Source organism: Phoxinus phoxinus, assembly GCF_949152265.1.
Source record: "Phoxinus phoxinus genome assembly, chromosome: 5".
Taxonomy (NCBI): Eukaryota; Metazoa; Chordata; class Actinopteri; order Cypriniformes; family Leuciscidae; genus Phoxinus; species Phoxinus phoxinus.
In genome coordinates this window covers 37,212,038-37,235,428 of record NC_136880.1, presented here as the reverse complement: position 1 = coordinate 37,235,428, position 23,391 = coordinate 37,212,038, and the positions used below count along the sequence as shown (strand labels likewise).

At 38.1% G+C, this 23,391-nt stretch overlaps 1 protein-coding gene across 1 annotated transcript in view; it reads right to left on the bottom strand.

Annotated features, from left to right (window-relative positions):
* ephb1 (EPH receptor B1) overlaps positions 1-23,391 on the bottom strand; it is a 229,684-nt gene that overhangs the window by 134,613 nt on the left and 71,680 nt on the right. Inside the window, exons 2-3 of the mRNA XM_079613436.1 lie at positions 22,962-23,026; positions 3,547-4,228 (exon numbers count right to left, since the gene is read on the bottom strand). Coding sequence (XP_079469562.1) covers positions 3,547-4,228; positions 22,962-23,026 — 747 coding nt within the window. The remainder of the gene's footprint in view (positions 1-3,546; positions 4,229-22,961; positions 23,027-23,391) is intronic.

The window sequence follows — 23,391 nt, the reverse complement described above, 5'->3', positions numbered from 1 at the left end:
CTGTGTGAATTTCTTTGTTCTGCTGCCCACAAAAGAAGATATTTTGAAGAATGTCGGTAACCATCCGGTTGATGGACCCCATTGACATCGATAGTAGATTTTTTTTTTTATGGAAGTCAAGTCAATGGGGTCCAATAACTGTTTGGTTCCCGACATTCTTCAAAACATCCTTCCTTTGTGTTCAGAATAAGAAAGAAATTCATACAGAATTGAAGCAAAGCAAGCATATAGATGTTTGCAGCATTCCATTTTTTATTTTTTATTATGCAATAGCCCAATCCCAAAATTAGCATAAAAATACATGGATAGAAAAGCAGCTTATGTCTACAGTATATGTATGTGTTTATATTTGCCTACGTCATTTTGAGTGTGCATATAGCTGTATGGGTTTTTATAAGCCTTTATCTGTGTGCATTTGTGTACTGTATATGTGTTTGTGTTTATACAGTGCAAGTGTTTGTAGAGTATTTATGTGTATTTACATATCATGTGTATGAGGAAAGTATTTTGTGCATTTAAAGCTAAACGTGAGTGTGTGTGTGTGTGTGTGTTTGTATAGAGCTGTCTGCTCTCTCCAGGTGTGTGTCAGTTCAGACAGCTCTTGCGGTGAGTGTATCTCTGTTCAATTCCGCAGCCTGTGAGGGGTCGTCCGGCCTCTCACCCCTCTGTCAGAGCGCTGGAGACACACGCCGGCAGAATATAGAGCCAGATCTGCACCCCAATCGGCTCGACCCAGCCTGGTCCCAATCACTTTTACTGCAGAACCAAAGCTGAGCCGAGCCAACACAACACGGCCTCTCTCTGCTGAGTGCTGTGGTTAATGGGGGAGGTTATTTTATTAATATGCTGATTTTACTCCGGGTGACAGCCATCATTTCTCACCCTCGGGGTGAGATCTAATCCGACTCTCACACAGATATGTGGACATATACACAGTGATTATTCAGACTCCCTCCGAGCAGGGTCAAAATAACAAACCCAGCTGTGCATTAGATAGATAGAGTGAACGAGGGAAATGAGAGAAAAATAGATAAAGCTTCCTGGAGACACCTTGGCTGTGTTCTAAATAGCAAACTAGCATAGGCCTACACTCATACTATTTTTGCAGTAACTATAATGTGTCAGTATCAAATGTTTTATATGCATGGGAAACCTGGATGACCCACTTTTGCTTTTTTTTTTGCTAAAAAGCGCAGTATAAACAACACAGTGCATATCCCAGAATGTAATGTACAACAGTACAGTACACAATTTCACTGCCAAAAGTCATTTTCTTAGCCATTTTTTGGTCCTGTTTTCCGTTACAAATATCAAACATTCTTAAATCATGATGCATTTAGTTTTGTTCCAAAATAACATATGTTTTGTTTCTTGAGAAATTAAGTCAGTTTTGTGTTTATGGAAAAATAAATCTACCAATGGGATAAAAATAAACCTGCTTTTGCAGTTATTTGTTCTTACCTCATACGGTGTTTATTTTTCTTGTTTTAAGCATAAACCTCACTTAATTTCAATACATTTTTCATAAAACAAAACTTAATATTGTCATTTTCATACTTGAAAATAAGACAAAAAAGTAATTAAATGACTTTGCAGTGTTTGCAGTACACCAAATTTTAACATATTTCTTGACTTGCCAAAATTGAAGAAATGTGTACACAATTTTGAATAAAAAAGCAAACAATTCATATTTATAACTATTTCTAATAATCAACTCACAGAATTAAATATGATCCTAAAGAGGTCATCTGACATGGATAATGAGGTCATGTGACAATGTGGCATACTATTGTTCGCTTTTAAAAACTAGTTTTACAACAAAACAGTAGGCAGCACACGGTGTGTAATGTGACTATGTAGTATGCTATAATCCCTTCCAAGTCACAAAGCTGCTCAGACTTCCTTTGAGACACATTTATAAAAGCCCAGACACCTTCATTAACCCAAAAGACCAATTACTCTAATCAACCTCTAATCACCCTCTCCAGGTCCAAATCGACCAATGAAAGCAGAGGGGGGTGGGAAGCTTTGGAACCAGACGACCATCAACAAAAACAGACTAATGAACATTAAAGGAATACTTATTACCCCAGGTTGCCTGTGCCGGTAAAATCAACCCTGGGGAATTTATGGAAACTTTATAAGAATGTAATGTGTGTGTGCATGTTCAGACTGCAATATATTACCCCATCAAAAGCCTTTATGGGAACTCGCAGATCAAAGCGGCAGTAATTAGTGGTGACTTGTTGTGTGCGAAATCGTTAATCCGCTAACACACTGGCTTTTAAAAACCGCGGCCACATCTAGATGACAGACTTTACACCAGACACTAACACCCTGCAAAACCTCAACCATCTTTAAACTTTAATCTAAGTTTATGACAACCTTATCACTTCTTCCAGATCACTGAGCATTCCAGAAGACATCCGACACCGTGTCCTCACCAGGCACAATATATATATATATGATAGATAGGTTAAGAGAGCCTATAGTTGAGGAGTCTGCAGTCTGAAACTGGTCTTAAACAGGGACTAGCCTACAGTATATGGACATCATGACCATCTCTTTGTGATAAGAAGACCTTGCCTGAGGATGTCAACGAACTCAACAAAGCTGCCACCTGTGCATGTGTATTTTTATGTGTAGAGGCACCTGTGCTCCTCGAAGTTAGCCCTACCACACTAAGTGGCATATCTGTTTATTGATCAAGACAGATAGCTGTCAATCAATCTTATCGTCTCTCTACACGTTTGGTCCTGAGGGAGTCAATATGGCACTGGCCTTGAGTGAAGGCCAAATCGGCCAATTGCAGACCTTGAGAGAACAAAATGATTATGTGTGTGATGTGAGTGTGTCTATGTGTGTGAGTGTGTCTTTGTGTGTCAGTGTCCACATGAAAGGAGAGTGGCTAAATATAGACAAGAATGACAAAAATGTGTGCAATATTCAACCCAACATAAACACCACATTCTGCTCTCTTTCAATCTCAAACACATGTGCACATCGCCATATTAATCCAGAATAAATCTACTCAAACTCAAAATCTGTTGCTCAGAAATCTTCTCAAATAATCACAAATCTGCACATATCTCTCAACTCAATCTAGAAGAAGTTCATTAGTCAAAGCTACTGAAGATCTTTCTAGAGCTAAAGCTCATGAAAAAAGACCAGCTTAGTCAATGGGTTACCAGCAACTGTTGGGTTTTGGTTGCTTTTGTCCCCACTTATCAACAAGCCTAACCAGCAAGATATCTTTAGTCAGCCTGCTCACTAGAAAAACGTATTGTCGGTAAACGTTATGGCCATACTGTACTAGTCCAGCTCTAAACCAGCATAAACCTGGAATAAAAGGAAAATTCAAACAGTTTAAAGTCTTTTCAACAAAGACAAATCTTGTCAGTGAGAAAAGCTAAGAAAGATACCAAAGACTGTCCTATGCTTTTCACCAACTGAAAAATGTCCATTAAAAACACTTCTAAATAAATCAATAAACATACGTATAGGCTATGAACCAAATGTCAGCACTACTGGAACCCAAACTCTTACCTCGACAGACGTTCCCATTATCCGGCTCGAATCCCGCCTTGCAGGTGCAGCTCCCAATCGGAACCATCCAGTCCCCATCGCCATTACAGTACAACTTAATGGGTACGTCCACTTCCTCAGAGTTCGGGATGCACATCCCGCGAGCGATCACCAGCGAGGTGCTCTCTGCCCCGGTCAGGGTCTCTGGAAAGATTGCAAAGTTCTGCACCACGCTGGGGCATTTCTTAAAAAACACACGCACGGACAGCAGGGACATGCAAGCACCATAGTCCTGGAACGCCAGATAAAAGCCATTTTTCGAGAGTGGACCAAAGCTCCGCACCTCCGTGTTCACTTTCATCAGCCTACCACCAAAATCCACCTGTGAGAAGCTCTCGTCCGCCGCAATAGTGTCCACCTTCAAATATGGAGCCTCCATCCAGAACGCCCCACCTTTGGTGGCGATGACGGAGTCCGTCTCGTAGTAGTACAGGTTAAAGGTCTCCTTACAGGACCCAGGCACTCGCGGAATGCTGCTGCAGTCTCGGACGGTGAAACGCATCTCCACGTAAATGCGCTGAGCACCGCGCCGAGCGATGAAGGTGGTGAGCAGCCAGTTGTTCTGGTTGGATTCGAAGACGTTGCACACCTGGTACGTTCGAATGGTGTTGAGGTTTTCATCGTAGCCGCTTACTTCCTCCCACTGGAAAAGAAAAACAATAGGAGGTTTAGCACAACAGAAAGAACAATGGCAGATGACCGTACATAACAGAAACTCATGGTTCTTTATTCAGGCTAATCACTGTGCCTTTTAAAAGTTTGATAAAAGTCAAGTCCAACAATTGACAAAATGGAAAGTTAATTTTGGGGAAATATTTAAACTGGAATCTCTCATTATAAAAAGGACAATACAAATAGTTTTTTGTTGTAAATGACTCAAATATTTCAAATACTTATTCATAACATACAAAAAAATTGTCTTCACGTACTGGTCTAATGACGTAACGAACAAATCAGAGAACAAATCTGAATGATTTTGGGTTAACTGATTCAAATAATTCTAGTCACTTGGTAAATACATTATACACAGTAATGTGCATTTTAGCACCCAGATAACTTTCCATTTTCAGGTCAATGGTGTGAAAAAGACCTTATTTCATCTTAAAATTGCAAGAGGTGCCTGTTGAAGTGGAATAAAGATGAGAAATATCATTGCTGGTCCATTTGATGCTATCGATGTGGAACCGTGGCCTGAACTCCGACAGGTTTCTGCCTTTCATAAAATATTGATACAAATTGAGTTCCCAGAAACCTCTCTAACCCCATATTCCCCACCCAAAAAACCATCTAAAAGCTTTTAAACACTACATCACTTTGAAACTTTTTTTTCTCTCTCTGAGATGATGAACCCTTTATGGCCTCTATTTCCGAGTTTCAGATCACAAAACCTGTCTCCCTAATCACCTGAGGTGGGAGGAAGCCGCTGCCATCTGCTTCGGTCCAGGCCAAGTGCGGCCAGCCACTTACCATTACAATATTACCATATTATAAAATGTGATGCGTAACAAATTTGAGATCATGCGCTATCGAATTACAATTAGAAGTAAGTGGAGCAGTATATGGCTGCCCTCCTGCAACCCTGATAAAAAAAGCACCATTGGCTGATTGTGAAACATGGCACAGACAGAAAAAGAGAGAGATAAAGTGCAGCCATTGACTTTAAACTATTGACTATTGTTGAAGGCAGTTCTGCTGATGGTTGTGGACATTATAGTAAAAAATAAAATGTTTAGTATAAAAAAAAATTATACTGTACACCCCCATATTTGTACACATATAAAAATCGAATAAGATATACACACATGTAAATACAAAAACTGTTATGTTAGATGCGATTAATGTATATATATATTAATATTTATGAATATATATATGGGTTACACTTTAGGTTTAAGTTAACATTAGTTAATTACTTTACATGAACAAACTAAATGTTTTGCTACTGCAAAACTACTGCAATGAGAGAATATATAAAACGTTACTTATCCCCAAAACGAAAAAAAACTGTCATCATTTACTCAGCTTCAACTCATTCCTTCATCTTCACATAGATTAATTGAATAGGAAACGTGAATGAGATTTGACAGCTGTAGCCGAGGGCAAGACTTTCAAATAATTAATAGTGATTTTTTTTGGTCTTTTCCTCTTAAAAAAGCTATTGTATGGCCTTAGAAGACTTTCATGATCATTTTTAGGTCCTTTTTTGAGATTTTTGGCCATTGTATGGAAAAGAGCAGCATCAACTTTCAACCTAACATGTCCTTTTGGGTTCTATACGAAAAAGAGTCACACATGACTGAAACTAGGGCAAGTAAATCATTTTAAAATGTTCATGTTAACCATAGCTGTCCAAACACACGATCCATTCGGTTAAAAGCCTGATTCTTTAATACTGATCCAATCCCTCGGTCCCAGCGGTGGACAGCTGTGAGGTAAAAGTAGGGTCATGTTGCCCGTACGTGATTGCTTGCTGCTTGAACCGTTCAGTTCACCGTTAAAGCTGGATAACCGGCACACCACCGCACGGCCCTGTGGGTAATCTCTACCTTTTAACAGAGCAGGTTGACCGATTGAACCATCCTACGCTATCCCAGAATTCCCTTGAGGTGGCACAGCCGTGGGAGAGGGAAACAAAATACAAGGTTTGTAAGTGGACTCTTGAGGGCTGTAAACGTATGGTATCGGTACGGGAAGTGTGTGTGTACCTGTGTGGGCGCTGTTTGTTTTGTCTAAGTGTGTGTGGCTTCTGGAGGGTTGCTCACTCGTGGAGCCTCACCAGATAAAAGTCTGATCCAATGGGCTATCAGCATGCGTGTACACCTTCGGTGTTTGTGTGCGTTATGAAAGCAGAAATAGAGAAAAGGAGAATTCGAGAAAATCTAATCTGAACAGTGATGGATCAGCGTCTGTGTAGCAGTTTGAAACCCAGGAGGAAAAATCAATGTGTGAAGTGTTGGCAAAACAGTATAATCTCTCCCGTATGTGACGCAAAGTCAAACACAGCTGAAATAAATCTAAAATAAATTGTTCACCTGAAAATGAAACTTTGCTCATTATTTACTCATGTCATTCCAAACTTGGCTTTCTTTTTTCTTTAGAAACAAACAATAAAAATAAATAAACAAAAGTTCACTCTTTTCTATGCAATTACAATGAAAATGGACTGGAATGCCATAAAAGCATCATACAAGTGTCCCATTTGACATTATATACTAGTCTTCTGAAATCATATGATAGATTTTTGGGAGCATTTTGTGAACAAAATGTTAGTCTCCAGCCAACTGTTAATCACTGCAAACGGTTAGCGAGTTGAGAACCATTTCAGTCCAATGTAACAACAAATCATTCATTGAAAAGATTTGGTTCAAAAGAATGATTCGTTCACAAACTGGACAATGATCCTTCTCTCATGTAATGGGCAAGGGGAACTAAGAGAGCTTAAATTTCAGTCTATTCCTCTCACAAAGACTTGGAATAGTATATGAGTCAAACTTGATGCTTTTTCATCGTTTTTTAACCTTGAAAAAGCTCCAGTCCACATTCATTTAAATTGCATGGAAAAGAGCCACCAGTTACGTTGTTCAAAACTTCTTTTGGGAGAAAGAAAGTCAGTCATAAAGGTTTGGAACGACATAAGAGTGAGTAAATGATGACAGAAATTTCATATTGGGGTGAAACATCCCTTTAATGTTACAATAATATTCAGTAGACTTATGTTTAATTTAATAAAGCAGGAAAAGCAAAGAACAAATAATAAAAAAAGCAATCATAAAAAGCCATTTGTAGCTGACTCGTTCATTCAAGCAATTCCACTTCACTAGAATTAATTCCATTCTTCTTGTAATGCCTTTTGCATGATTCATATTTGTTAAATGTAAGATTAATGTGAGCAGGCACCCACGGGATAAATGTAACTTCCTACACAACACCACGATTCGATAAATAATTTTGAGAAAACACGATAAAAAGCAGAAACACAGTGAGTAATGGTGGAAAATCAGAACCCAGCCCTCCAGAACAGTGCAGTTTCCATTTCATGACACATCTGTCACGACTTTTTTCACAGCAATTTCATATCTCCACGTTTAATTACATACTGTCATTTTACCTCTTTTGATTGCATCAGGTTGAACTGTTCTTTCCGGTAATTTAAAGAGACGTGACTGTCAGACAAAAACTCCGCCCTCCCGTTTACGCTTTCCATCTTTAAAAGACAACATGAAATAAAAATGGACCCTTTCTGCTTTCCTTAATAACTGTCTTTAGTCTTATTGTGCACAATTTGTCAGTTATTTGAAGATTCATAATGTTTTCATAATATTGCATATTCAAGAAAATATGTTTTATGTACATTACACACACACACACACACACACACACACACACATATACATATATATATGTATATAATTCCAAAGCTGTAAGGCAACAAAAGCCTTAAGCATTTGAAAGACAATTTTGTATAAAAGAAGCATGGCGTTTTGCACATTTTCTCTCTAGATATTAGTCAAATTACTTTTATTGGACAGATTGGCTTATACCTTTCATTTTGAAGTGGAGAAGGAAGTTTAAGATTGTGATGGTCGTGTCCGATATATCCTGGCTTTGCCAATTGTGCAACACCAAATCTCCTTTTCTGAATATGGTCAATTTCAGTGTCAATTTTAGTCAAATTCATATACATTTTCTTCATTTAGTCAAGCAAGTCACAAGTCCTTAAATTTGAAACTCAAGTCAAGTCACATAACTGCAGTGCAAAGTCCATGTCGTCTTTAAACACAGTAGAAGAGGGAGTGTATCGTCACCTCCTAAGAGATGGCAGAGCTGGAAGGCATTTCTCTGGAGAAGGAGGGATGAGAGGGAGAAGAGAGAGGTGGGACTGGTGTGGAGGGGTGGGAGTGTAACATAGCTGGCATGATGAATGAGTTTACAGAGATCCTGGGCACAAATGAAAGCCCCTTTTTTTCTTCTGACTGCCAAAGCAACTCCCCACCCCTCCACCCCCACACCCCTGTAATGATGATTTATCTGTATTAGATGGACCCGTCCAATCTGGCACGGCGCTGCCATTAATACAGCAGGGCGCTGGGCCCGTCCCTCCCCAGCCTGGTCTAGGGACGCTTGTCTCTCTGTCTGCTGAAATGACCACAATCACTCAACCCGACTCACGCCACAGGCTACGGCAGACAGAGCCGAGTACCAGCTCATATATCACATTACGAACTGTGTAATACCATCAGAGATTTGCACATAATATCATGAGCATGCATGCATTGATACGCGCTCTCACATTAACACTAGCAGAGTGTCATAATTGCTATGGACTTTAAACTTAATGTAAAGTTATCTTTAGAATTACACACACACACACACACACACACACACACACACACTTGCGCGCAACCGTTCCCGTTTGTGGTTACTATGATGTTTTATTTTAGGATATATTAAACTGATCAAAAGTGACAGTAAAGACATTTATTATGTTACAAAAGATTTCTAATTCAAATAAATGCTGTTGTTTTGAACTTTCTATTCATCAATAAATCTTAGAGGGAAAAAAGTATCACAGTTTCCGCAAAAAAAAATAAAAAAAAATAGCACAATTGTTTTCAAAACCTAATGTAGAATGATTAAGACACATTACTTACGAAATCAGCATATTAGAATGATTTCTGAAGGATCATGTGACAGTAATGATGCTGAAAAATCAGCTTTGCCATCACAGGAATAAATGTTTATTTTATATATATTAAAATAGAAATGTTTTGGGAATGGTAGGCTATTTCACAATATTACTGTATTTTTGATGCCTTGGCGAGTATAAAAGACAAACACTTTTTAAAACTGACAAAAAAATATATAATAATAATTATTATTATTATTATCATATATATATATATATATATATATATATATATATATATATATATATATATATATATATATATATATAAAATTTATCAAATTAAAAAACTTTTTTTTTTATTTAATCCTGTTAAATGAAAGTTTTAAAACATGTTTAAAATCATTAAGAAAAACTGTATTTATCTCACAGATTTTATTCTCAATGGCAGAAAACCAAAATTATAGAAGAAGTATTTAATGCTTGGACCCCCAATTATCCCTTTCCCATTACATGGTCACATGTTAAGCCTACAAGTGCACATGACACGAGGGCTGCATCCGAAATAGCTTACTCCCATACTATAGTAGACGAAAACAGTATATTACAAATAATGTCTGAATTCACAGTACTCATAAAAGAGTATAGGCAAAAAGTACCCGGATGACCTACTACTTCCGGTGAGATTCTGAAGTGTGCATATGATGGACACTTTACTGACCCATGAGGACACGGGAGAGGATTTGTGAATAGCAGTGAAGAGACGTAACTGACGCTGGTAGATCACTTGATAATGACAACATGGCGAATGTAGGACATCCAGATTACAAAATATTCAAAATAAGTACCTACTCAAGAGAGTATGCGATTGTGGACACAGCCAGTAGTTACACTGCAGGTCACTAGCATGATAAAATACAACAAATCAAGATCACTGCAAGAGAGAGAAAGAGCAATGATTTAACATAATTCATTAACAGATTTTAAACATTCCCCTGAATACACACATTCACAGAACACACACAACAACACATTCCCTCCACAAGGCTGCAGGCGCACACAAATAAACGGCGAGAAAGAGGTCGACAGAAATGGCAATTTGAGGATTCACAATCTCAGACTGTCTATAAAATGGTGATGAAGTCATTAAAACTGTCCAGTGTGCAGGACAAAAGTAAAATTGTTTTGAAGCCCTCTGGCTTGGACTATAATGATCATGCTCATAAACTCCCGGACTGCACGCTTTCATCAGCACGGATCTCAACTAGAGCCGACCGTTTCTCTGCCTGGGATTTACAGGTCTGCTCAGACCCAGGAGGGGTCACAAATATATCACAGAGAAAGTAGTGGAAACACATTCTCCGCTTTAACAGATTTAATTCGGGGACCTTCATTATACAGTGTAGTTCATGCTACACCGCGGAGTAAATTTCCCCTCAGGGATCAGTCAAGTATATCTAACTGTTATGGGTGAGAACTGGACCTGTTGTCAAACCAACACATTAATCTCCAGACACAGTCAGAGAGGACAGAACATTAAGCACATGGATTGAGTTAGCCGTGCACTTCGATTTTAATGCATAGTTAAAAACTATGAAAGATGTGTACAATGACTTATTTATAGAGTTTAGAAAGCTATTTTAAAGCTGATCTATACTTCTCAGAATTACAGTCAAGATTCTGTTTGGGAAATTAGATCGATACACTATACAAGATATGTGAGCAACTCTCTTTTTTGTTGTTTCGTTCCTCTGTTTGACAACTTTTTTTTTTTTTTTTTACCACTCTGCAATGTATGAAAACATAAAAAACTGATATAATTTTTCAGTGAACGTTGGAACAATATTTATCTGGCATAAAAATGTGCATATCAAATATGGTATCAGCATCAAACCTGAAAACAAAGTTTCAAAAACTACAATATTTGTAATTATATATACATATTTTGGAATATTAAAACAACACACTCAGTCAAAACAACAATAATAATAAAGAAATCATAATATTAATATATTTGGTACAGTTATTAAATATTTAATTAATACACAACACATTTAATTAAGAAACAACAAAACTGCAATATTTGTATTGTACTTATACATACAAATATTCAGCAATATTAAAATAATACACCACATTGAGTTGATTTTTTTATATATTATATATGTTTTATATAGCTATATGTTGTTGTTTTTGTTAAACCAGTTGAAATGAACCATCCAAATAAAGGTTTCTAAAATGTGTCTAAAAATCAATGACACAAGAGAAAAACACTTTCTAGGATAGGGTGTTGGATAAAAATGACATTTAAAAATCCTCTTAGTAACGGTCACTTTTTTCCCCTGATATTTTTACCAGTTTTTTTTATATTGACTCTGTCGGGCAATGATGAGAAGAAGGGAAAATGGGATATGGGAAATTATGCAACCGAGTCTTGAACTCCCATTTCCCACTTGAGCATCACGACTCGACATGTCAAAGCACACGCACTAAGAGCTAGGGCCCCAACCTTGTCACTTTCAGAGAGGCACACGAGGTTTAAAACAAAAAAAAAAAAGAGGAAAAGAAAAAGCAGCAGCAAAACAAAGGTATTCCATCATCCGTCACCGTAGCAATAATGGAACTCTCCAGGACCCCAACATCCATTTCCCATCTATGACAAGGCTTTAAATAGCCCTGTACGTGCGGCTGGATATATTCCGGTTCCACAGCGCATGTGTGCGCGGGTTAAGAGTGTTCTTAAGCTGAATAATTCAGTCGTGAGATGAGAGTAAACAGGGTTAGCAAGAGAGGTGGAGAGACCTAACCTGTCTGCCCAGAGGACAATAATTACCCCTCAACTAAAGTTCACCATAAACACTGACCTCTGGCTCTTAACCTCTCTCTAATATAGTTGAATGGCTGTTCTACCGGTTTATGGCCTAGAAATGTAGTCCGAATAAGATTTCTTGCTCTTAAAGACAGAGCATTGGGAATCGAGAATGAGTTTCAAAGGATGGAATTGATTCTTTCAAAGGGAATAGACTGCTCTATATTAGCCCTATTCAGTTCAATATACCGAGTCATTGCTTGGTAATATGGGAATTCCGATTCATTTCCACAAATGGGCTTTTTCGACCAGTTTGTTTCAATTAATCTGTAAAAAAAAAAAAAAATGATTGCAGCCATTCTGTCAAAGTGTCATCATGTCACACATTCAAATAAAGCCATACTGTATGTGTAAATGTATATTGCTACATTTCATTGTTATATGAGATGTGTTATATACTAAAGCAAAACAGTGAACATAAGGATGTGTAGTTTAAATAGTGTGTAATATATGTTGGTGCATGGCACCGGTGTTCTCTCTTCTACTCGTCAGTGCTGTGTCTAACCATTTCTCCTCCATTTCGCTTTAAAATATGGCATTCTGTGTAGAATTCCAATGGGTCCGATACGTTTTGTGATCTAGACCGACTCGCGCATGTGATCCGCTCTGTGCTATCGTGTCTCTGGACCAGAGCAGACTGTGTGCGAGCAGCAGCGGTTCGCGTGACACATCATTCACCCAAATGGAAAGCATATTTACACTGTCTGAATCGTTCCCTATCCCCTATATAGTGCACTGTGTCATTCACCATATAGAAAATAGTAATTATGTGAACAAGTGACCAATTTCAGCCGCAGCGTCTATTTATAGCATAGGGGGCGGGACACTGCAGATTCTAGAGAGCATATGATTGGACAGAAAATCGAAAGAGAAGCTGAAGTGCAAGTGATGTCATCAAAATCATTGATCCTTATTGGTGGAAGTGAGAGACTAAGTTTTGAACGCTTATATCTTCTGAATGCGAATTGTGTCATTGTTTTTGAGCAAACTAGCTAACCTTTAGTTTCAGCTCCTCCGCTCTGGATGTCGGTTTGTGGCGCCTAGGTGGAGAGCCAAACTATATAGGAATACTTGTTTACCCGCAGCCATATAATTAATAAATAAAAATAGCAGGAGATGACACTCTTTGCTATGCACGGCACTTTACGTATTTTAGGCGAACGGGCGGACAGGCGGCTGGGGGGGATGTTTAGAGGCACATTGTCATAATCTTTCATAATCATAACGTTTTTATGTATTGAATATAGTTGTTTAATGTTATATATATATATATATTCATGTTCTATGTTTACTATTTGTTTTGATGTTTCTTGGATTGATTTATGTATGGATTGCTGAATTTCCTGTCTGCACAACAAATTTACCCTTGGGTACTAATAAAGACACCTTGACATTGACCTTTAGGCTAACATATTCATACTAAAACTTACATTTTGATTTAATGTGGTAACGCTGTTTAATATCAAAGACATCCTGCATTTTAACAACAGTAGGCTGCATTTTACAACACTCACTTGTTTGGCTGATTTGGGTGTTAAGTTTGGGCTTTAAGGGAGGAACGAAAGCACACTGCTGTGAAGGAAAGAAAGGTGCGCTGGATGGAATGTGGCAGCGGTATAATAATCGTTTTACCTCGATTATCTTGTTTTCATAATCGTTGGAAGCTGAAATCGCAAATCAATTACGATTAATTACACCGCCCTAATAAAACGTTTTGAGTGCTGCATCGAACGACGTGAAGATTTAATAGATAATGCTGATAATAATCAATGAATACCTAGGACGTTTAAAAGGAGGTACCCAAATATTTTAGGACAGACATATATTCTTGAACAACTGCTGGCTGGACCTGGAAGCCCCCCATCATGAGCTCTAGAAACACTGGAGAAATGTGTCATATTTAGTTTGTCATGTTATAAAGGCTTAAAATATTGAGGCAGGGGGTGGTTTAGTGTTTAATGTGTTGTGTTAATGACCATGAGTTACAGAGAGAGAGAGAGAGTTTTGCCCAACAACCCAGTGCCTACTGCTGTTAGAACATGACGGTACTCATAAACAACCATTCATCATATTGGCCTCCAACTGGGAGAGAAAGAGACACGACTGTCCAAATAAGACCAACAGGGGATGCCCGTTTTGATATAAGCTTGGAAAAGACGAAAATACTTGTATAATACTTTTCACTTGGATCCCTAACACACACCTCTAAAGAGGACAAAAATAAAAATCTCTCATCCAGATGGTCATCAGCCGCAACCTCTGAAGCTCAATGAGGCAGTAGTCAGTTACAGAGACCATGTATGCTTTTGAGCAAATCCAAAGCTGTTCATCTCTATGAGAGCAACCAAACGTCCTGTACGAGAAGTGAAACTGCAAAACAGCCTCGAACAGTAAGCCATTGAGTCAAGGTCCTCTACTATGAGATGCAATAATAGCAGAAGTTCTTTACAGCCTAGATGCAAATAAAAATAAAATAAGAAAATATGTCATTGATTGACTGAAAGAGGGAACTAAACGCATCATATACTGTATGTATATTATTAAATATGCATGTTATGTTTGTGCCACATTTTGGGGGGGGGGGGGGGGGGGGGGGGGGTTGAATAATGTCTGTTATAAATTCTGCAAAAATCTGCTGAACAGGTTCCACCAAAAATGAAACCTGACTTCTTGGTATGAAGTTTAACATACAAAAAATGTTCTGAAAACTCAACACCAACAGAATGAGACCCTCTATGCTGATAGAGAGGCAACCAATGGTTCTTTTGTGTAGAAATAGTCGGTTAGGTCAAATATTAAGAACAGTTTAAATAAATTGGCCTATAAAGGTAATACTTATCACAGCAAGAATAAAGAGAGGGAAAAAAAGGTCTGAAATAAAAGCTCATCTGGGCTCAGATTGAGACTAACTGCAACACATACTGTACTACACAAGACTTGCATCAACCACACAAAAAAAAAGAAGCATATAAAGTTCTGGGGCCAGATTCATGAAACTTTCTTAAGAATAACATTTTATTTAACTGCTATATTCTTCTTGTTTTTTGTTTTAATTAAGAAAGGGGTTAGGAATGTTTTATATTTAAAAAAAAATAAGTAAAGAAGCGTTTAATCTTGAAAAGAACCTTCTTAAAAATAATCGTAACTAACTAACCTGACAGGTGACAATGTTCTATTGGGGGGGGGGGGGGGGGGGGGGGTTTAAGTGCTATTAACATGATGGCACAATAAGCTAGACAGACTGTATTATGTGAATTCTGTGGAATGTCTGAATTCTTTAAAGTCTTTAAAAAGTATAATTGGGATATGGAAAATAAGCTGTGTTTTTTCCATTTCAGAATGCCACCAGCCAGGAAAGGCTGTATTATCTACAAACTGTATGATGTTCATTGAAGCTGTCCAAAATGGGAACAGTGATTTTGTAATGGATTCTGATACAAGTGATGAAGAGGAATGTGGAGTTGCCTGTAAACTGGAAAATGAAAATAAACAACCCAATAATTATGTGGACATCATGCCAACAAAAAAGTCATTAAAGATGTGCCTGTCGACCTAATATTGTGTTATTGCTAGTATATATATATATATATATATATATATATATATATATATATATGCTACTGTTAGGGGCTACATTAGCAGTACACCCTGTAAATGAACCCTTAGATGTTCTTTACATTTGTTCAGACAGTGAGTGAAATCACTGAAATTCTGCTACCCAAAAGGCCCAACGGTGCAATATTACGACATTTCCCTAAAAACATACTAAAATGTAAAAAAAAAAAAAGATTATTTCTGCATTAAAGGCCTCTTACAACAACATGTAAAAGATGAAAAAAAAAGTTATTGTTTCTATATTTGGGTCTTTAGCAAATTCTCATGATTTCATCCAGTTATTGTTGGGTCAGTTGAGGACCTTCGAAACTCTGCTACAAGAATGTAACATTAAATGTGCATCTGCAAATATTCTGGATAAACATGATAAACCCTTAAGTAATCAAACAATTAAATATTACCATTAACCTGCCAGCATTTTTAAGTTGCCAGTCCGTGCAAGCATTTTTTATTATTTTCACAAAACTTTCATGCCCCCCAGAATATTTTGTTGTATGAATATCTGAATATGCAATGTTATGAAATATATATATTATATCAAAAGAAAGAACAGAGCCTCTGGATTTAGACAAAAATCACGTTTCAGTCAAAGACTAGCCTATATCCGGATTGGATTCAGAACAATGATCAGAACATAGATTGAGTAGATCGAGTTCATCAACACCCCCAAAGTTAGCACAATCCTATACCTCTTTGTGGGTTCAACATTTCATTCGGTAATGTTACAGTTTTGATATGCTGTTAAATGTTTGGTTGGATTAGCTTACTTGTGCGTTAGGAATCTTCTTCTACCGCTTCTTTCTGCTTCTTCTTCATTTGTGTTTGGAACTGGAGATTCTGTACTATTTCAGAAGATGAGTAATAGCGTCCCCCTACCGTATAACTGTGAAAATGTGGATTGCTGGAAAAACTTGTCAATGGCGGGGAAGCATTGTGTCATAAATTACAGAAAAACTTGTCAATGGTGGGGAGAGTTGAAAGATGTTCAGAGTGTCAGAGGGTTTGAGCAACACAAACAACACAAATGGCTGTTGGTCACATTATATAATGCCACACTGTCTCTTTCTGTTTAAATCACCAATTCATGGCCAGGATAGTGGACCAGACTTTGTGCTGCCGTCAAAAGTTTTGGCTCTGTGCGACTAGACACAAAGAGATCTCAGCCTTTGGAAAAACTTGTCTTGTTTTTAGGACAGGACATGGAGCGCCTTAAATCACCTCCTTGAAGTGGCCTCGGCTGAGTAGTGTGTATATGTAGCGCTGCTGCTAAGTATAAAAGAGAACAAGACATTAAATATACAAGAAAGAAGGGCAGATATTCTCGTGTACATTCACTTAAGTGATCTGAAGGCAGAAAATACAGAGAGAACATCTATTCTCACACACACCTCGACAGGAGAGCAAGAAAAAAGCATGTGCACGCTGCCACTTGTCACTAAGTGTTACCTCAAAACTAGCTACAAGTCCATCGCAGACTTTACAAACACATACTCTCGTCCATATGGGTTCTTAAGTGACACAAAGCACTTAACACAGAGAAATCACTTTAAAACACACACATGCTGCACCTAGAAGTGTGTGAGGGATTGCACTTTGTGTAACGCTGTTGCGGGCCATCGCTCTTTGAAGAACACTGTTCTTAATGTGCACAAGTAGAGATGGCCTTCTCTCTCTCTCTCTCTCTCTCTCTCTCTCTCTCTCTCTCTCTCTCTCTCTCTCTCTCTCTCTCTCTCTCTCTCTCTCTCTCTCTCTCTCTCTCTCTCACAATTGTATGTAACATGGTTGCTAGGGTGTTCTGTGTAGTATAGCAACATAGCAACGCCCTAGCAACCACACAGAGCATCGTATCAACCACAAAGCAATGTCCTAACAACCAGCAAATGCACCTTAGAGCATTACTGAGTTTGATGCATTTACAACATTTTTTTGTTTTATTCAAGTTGAACGGCACAAACAAGTCATTGGGAAATCGTGGTTATGATGTCACAAGCATAAGCTCATTAACACATGGCCACCAACATTTACACAACACACAGTATTAAACAAATATGCAGGTATGCTATTACCTGCTAGTAACTCATTTCACATGAGAAGAGCTTAGCCAATTATAACAGTCCATTTTTTATTTAAAGGTACAGTAGCAAAAAAAAAGTTTTAAAGAAAGGATGGATAACAGTAATGTAAAAAAAAAGTGTGTTTTTTTTACTAACAGAAATTAAAGGGACAGCAACACCACCCCTCATGAAAGTGAAAATCTCATGTGAAGACAGCTGAAAAAAGGAATACAGATGAAATATATCCTGACCATATACGAAAGATTCTCTGTGTGTACCCCAGTTGTTTGTGGTCTTTCTTTCCTGTCTTTTTCTACTGACAGAATGTATTATAAAAGAGAAGGTGTAAACCCCTAAGGAAATATGCATCGTCTGTACAATATCTGCTCTTAGGCATCAAGAAATGTCCGTACTTCTCTTCTCAAATATGATTCTGCAATAGCAAGTTTCTCAATCTTATTTGCGGTATGAATCTAAGGCTGGTCATTCGTTAGTGAGATGGAAATGTGGCACATATAGCAGGTCAACAGTACATACAGCTAGAGTAACGCCTGTTTCACACTGCACACATAAGCAGCACCTAAAGCAAAGAAACAGCAAGCTCACATGCTTTTACACTGTGACTATAGAACTGACAAAAATGACTACATGCAGCACTGTGCTACACACAATGCTTTTACTGTGATATGTAACCAATATGTATCCAATATATAACCAATTTTAATTAATACATATGCCATTTTATATCGATAGATAGATAGATAGATAGATAGATAGATAGATAGATAGATAGATAGATAGATAGATAGATAGATAGATAGATAGATAGATAGATAGATAGATAGATAGATAGATAGATAGATAGATAGATAGATAAGCAAATCAGCATATTAGAATGATTTCTGAAGGATGTAATGTGAAACTGAAGGATGTTATGTGACACTGAAGACTGGAGTAATAATGATGCTGTAAAATCTAGCATTCCAATCACAGGAATTAATTACATAAAATATATTCACAATCACATAGAAAACTGTTATTTTAAATTGTAATTATTACAATATTTTTACAATATTACAATTTTCATTGTATTTTGAACAAATAAATGCAGCCTTGGTGAGTATAAGAAACCTCTTTCAAAACCATTAAAAAAAAATTCTTACCAACTACAAATGTCTTAACTGTAGTGTATACAAAAAAAACCCTGATTTTATTTTTAAAAATGTCTAGATATTTGAACTGAAAACCAACAACAAAAATATTGAATCAGAAATGTTTCTTTGCAGTGTAAGACAAGCAAAAGACTTCCCAGACTTCGAGTGATAATGAGTGTGTGAGATTAGAAAAGAAAGGCGAAAAATGAAAGATGAATAAAGAGGGAATGGAACAAAGGGCATCTGAAAAGCTGCAGGCACATGGTCGGCTGTGATTGAGCTAAGAGAAAACAGCAAAAGATAGTGACCGTCCTTGTTTAGCTTGTCAGAGAGAAGGATAGAGGGCTAAATTGCTTTTAGAGGAACAGAAGAGCAAAAAGACTGGGTAGACTTCAATTAAGGCCTTTTTTAATCTACCACACACACACACACACACACACACACGCACACTCATGCAACACAAGAGCCTTTTTTTATACAACAGCAGCCAAAGCTTCTCAATTGGTACATCCAGAGAAACCACTGAAGGGAATAATGAGGCACAGAGACAGAGAAAGAAAGGCCTACGATAGAGAATAAATCTCGTATGGCTCAGATCAGAATGTAATTTTTTTGTTGTGGTTTACTTTTTAGTAATTTTTGGAGCTTGACTACCTCTATGCTTTAAGTGATTGTAAAAAAAAAAAAAAAAAAAATCATATTAGAGCTTAAACAGTAGAGCATGACACTAGCAATGCCTTTCGTTTCTGCTCTGAAAGCCGGTGAGTGTGTGTTAGAAATCAGGAATTGTGAGAGAACACTGTGCTTGGTATGTTTTTCATCTGTAAATAAAACTTGGATCTTCAGCTGACAAAGTTTAAATCCTATCTGGCTAGCGCGTTTTGTGGCTGTTCGAACACATTCGACCACATGAGCGTTTGCACTACGAAAGCAATGCGATTAAATGCGTTTTCAAATACCGCTCTAGAAGTGGTTGAAAATGGAAAAGCCCAAAACGTTTTAGACCCCGCTTACACCTGTAGAGAAATCTTGTGATCCAATCGACCAAAATGCATCTTCATACCAAGTGTAAACAGGGCCTTAAGCACCAAATCAGCATATTCGAATGATTTCTGAATGATTACATGACACTGAAGACTGGAGTAATGATGCTGAAAATTCAGCAGAATCACAGGAATAAATTATTTTAAATTGTAATAATATTTCACAATATTAAATGCAGTCAAATCAAATAAACGCAGCATTGGTGAGCATAAGAGACTTCTTTCAAAAACATTTAGAAAAAAAAAAATCTGACAAACTCCAAACTTTTGCTTGGTACTGTAGCTCAAGTCCCTTTGAATTAAAGTATTTGCCAAATGCATGAATCTAAATGTAAAAGTCAGATTTGGAATAACAACAAGGTGAGTAATGATGACTGATCTTGACTATCCCTTTTGCTAAAAGTTTTTAAGCTAAAATAATGCCAACACTAAAAAGACAATTTCTAGGTTTGTAGATTAAGTGTAAAAACACACATCCACATACACACTGCATACACTGCTCCTGTTGCATGCACAAATAAGAGTCTTTCACGTGACACAGCCAGGACAATTCATTCAGATTCATATTGAGTGAGTGTCTACTTCCCTTCCAAATCACTCAGACTCCATGCGATCGATACGTTCACACATGCTAAAGTACGAATGCTGTGACAGCAGAAAGGGAAATCATGGTATGGCACATACATCATAAATCAAGAGCACATCCCAAAGTCTCCTGGGAGCATTAGACACACACACACACACACACACACACACACACAAACTGGGGTGATGAATTAAATATGGGCTGCTGAAGAAGCAGCCGACCTCTGACCTCTGGGTGAGGGACGGGGCAAGCAGGCGTGAAAGGTAATCGCAGAGACCGAGGGGAACAATCGTCCAATCGAGCTCAAGATTCGTGTGTGAGCCTTTTTAGCAGGAGTGGCCGGCTGAGGTCTGCGAGGAATTGGGGATTTTAGGGATTTCTTTAATAGAAAAGGAAGGGGGTGGGGTTAATGGAAAGCGAGATCTATTAGAGAAAGACTGATGCGGGTGTGTTGGAGGGGGCAGCTGTGAGAATTCGCCAAATGGTGTGAATGAATCGTGAAAGGAGTCAATTGTGCGTGTGAAGGACGAGCAGGGTTAAACCTTCACATGTGACCCCAAAGAGAGAATGGAGTGATGAGAAAAAAGCAGAAGAAAAGAGCAGAAGAGGATGGATGGATGGGACATCGTCTGAAGTAAATGTGAGTGATGCTTGTCAATGTGCAAAGCATGCAAAGTTGAATAATTTGTGTTTGCTCAAATCCTTCACCTTAAGCAATAGTGTTAGTGATGCTTGCCTCAGCAAACTGCACTAATTACAGGGGGGAATATGGCTGTCTGTCACATGATGAGCTAATGGATTTCCTCTCGCTAAATTCCCTGTCCATCACTGTCAGACGTGTGTCATATGCCTGTGTGGGTGTGTGTCCTCTGGTGACCATCTGTGGATACTTTTATTATTAATTTTTTATAGCACAGCTGGTCGAACAAACGACCAGAAAAGAGAGAGAGAGAGAGAGAGAGAGAGAGAGAGAGAGAGAGAGAGAGAGAGAAATCCTGCAAGAGAAATGTAACAATATACCTTCTCTCAATACACCATAGCTCACTCCAGTCAATCTTATTATAATTAAGACTTATTTGTGGACCTTCTTTAAACAATTGGCTTTAACAAAATGTTCCATTTGTTTCTGTCCTCGAAAGAAAACAATTGCATGAATCAACTAAATCACAGCTGATCAGAATGTATTTTGATGTTTCATAAGCCCCTTTCACAGGTTGATCCCGGGAAATTGCCGCGAAATTGCCAGAGTGCATTCTGTGTGAACGCAAACACGTCCTAGTAACATTGCCGGGATCAGTCCCGGAACATGCCCTGTATGAACAAAAGCCAGGATCAATGCCGTAAGGGGTGTCGTAGTGATGACGCATGTGCTATTGCGCGACTCTAGAAAGTTTGTGTTCGTCATCAACAAAGAAAGAACGAAAAAAATGTCTGCAAACTGGAACGAAGCAGAGACCACGACCTCCTTACTATCCGCGCTGAAGCTGAGATCGTTCGCCAGCTTTGTGGAACGGTACACGATGCGTTAGTGTACATAGTTACACGGGATGTGTGTGAACGCACTCACAGATCCCGGAAAATCACCGGCAGTGTGAATGAACCAAAATCAAACGATCCCGGGACAAATCCCGGGTAACAGTATCCGTGTATTTTCCGGAATATCTGTGTGAAAGGGGCTATAGTGATGTGAAGTAAATTGTAAAAATGTCAGTGTGGGTGGAGCTACGAGCATGACGTTACAGAAACCAAAACCGTCGGCCTCATGCATGGATGCAGATGGTTAGGACAAAAGTGATTGTTCACACTGATAAAATCGCCAGTCAGTGTGCTATCATGCAAATATATGTTCCACTCGACAACAGTATCCAACGGAAACAGTATCACTTTCTACAGAACCTCCATGAAATAATACGGAAAACACTCAGACAGAACAATTTCGTGTGCCCTTATTGAGAGTTCAATGAAAGCTTTATATTTCTCTGCAGGCTGCGTCTGTCATTACAGTAGCCCGCTCTCCTCCGGACCACATTTAGATGGATTCAGAGGTGCTTTTTTGCCTTAAGTGGACCCATTATGTCATTAAGTCTTTCTGAACTGTGGAGTGTAATGCGTATGGCGATTGCAATGAGGGTTTTGCTTTGTACCTAGCAGGGAGAGAAAGAGGTGTGTGTGTGCGCGTGTGTGAGACGTTGATCTCTTAATTTCACTGTTCAGACACGCCACCTGTAGTACAAACATATATTTTATGGCGTATTTTAGAGTTAATCTGAAATGATTTAGTCTCTCTTCATCTAGCAAGCTGTTGCTGAAGGGTGAATAGAAGGAGGTTTTGGTTTAATGTGCTTTTCTAAAAATAAAAGACACAGGGTAAGTATTTTAGCAGTGTGAGCAGCTCTGTGGGTCATTTATTCACACAAACACACACTCACCCCTGATGAAGGGTACGCCGTCCACCCGAGCTCTGCTGTGGCGGTCCGGGTGTCCATTAATGTTTCTGAAAAGCAGACAAAAAGAAAGATTCATGAGGAATTATGAATATTTAGTTTAATAAGAATTGTAATATTCATTCATATTAAATAAATCAATGAATAGGCCTACATAAAGTATATATTATTACATAAAGTAATAAAAATATATTATTAAATAAATATATTATTGAATTAATATTTAATAATTATTATTATTATCATTATTATTAAATATTCAATCAATCAATTAATCAGGATTGAAAAACCCTGCTTTAGAGTAAAACACACTTTTACACCCACGATGGCCCAGTGTTTCTGAAGACAGATCTAGGATAAGCTGTCTGTGTCCTTTAAGTGGTCAAGCTCTTGTCTGGCGTTATCAAGGGAGATA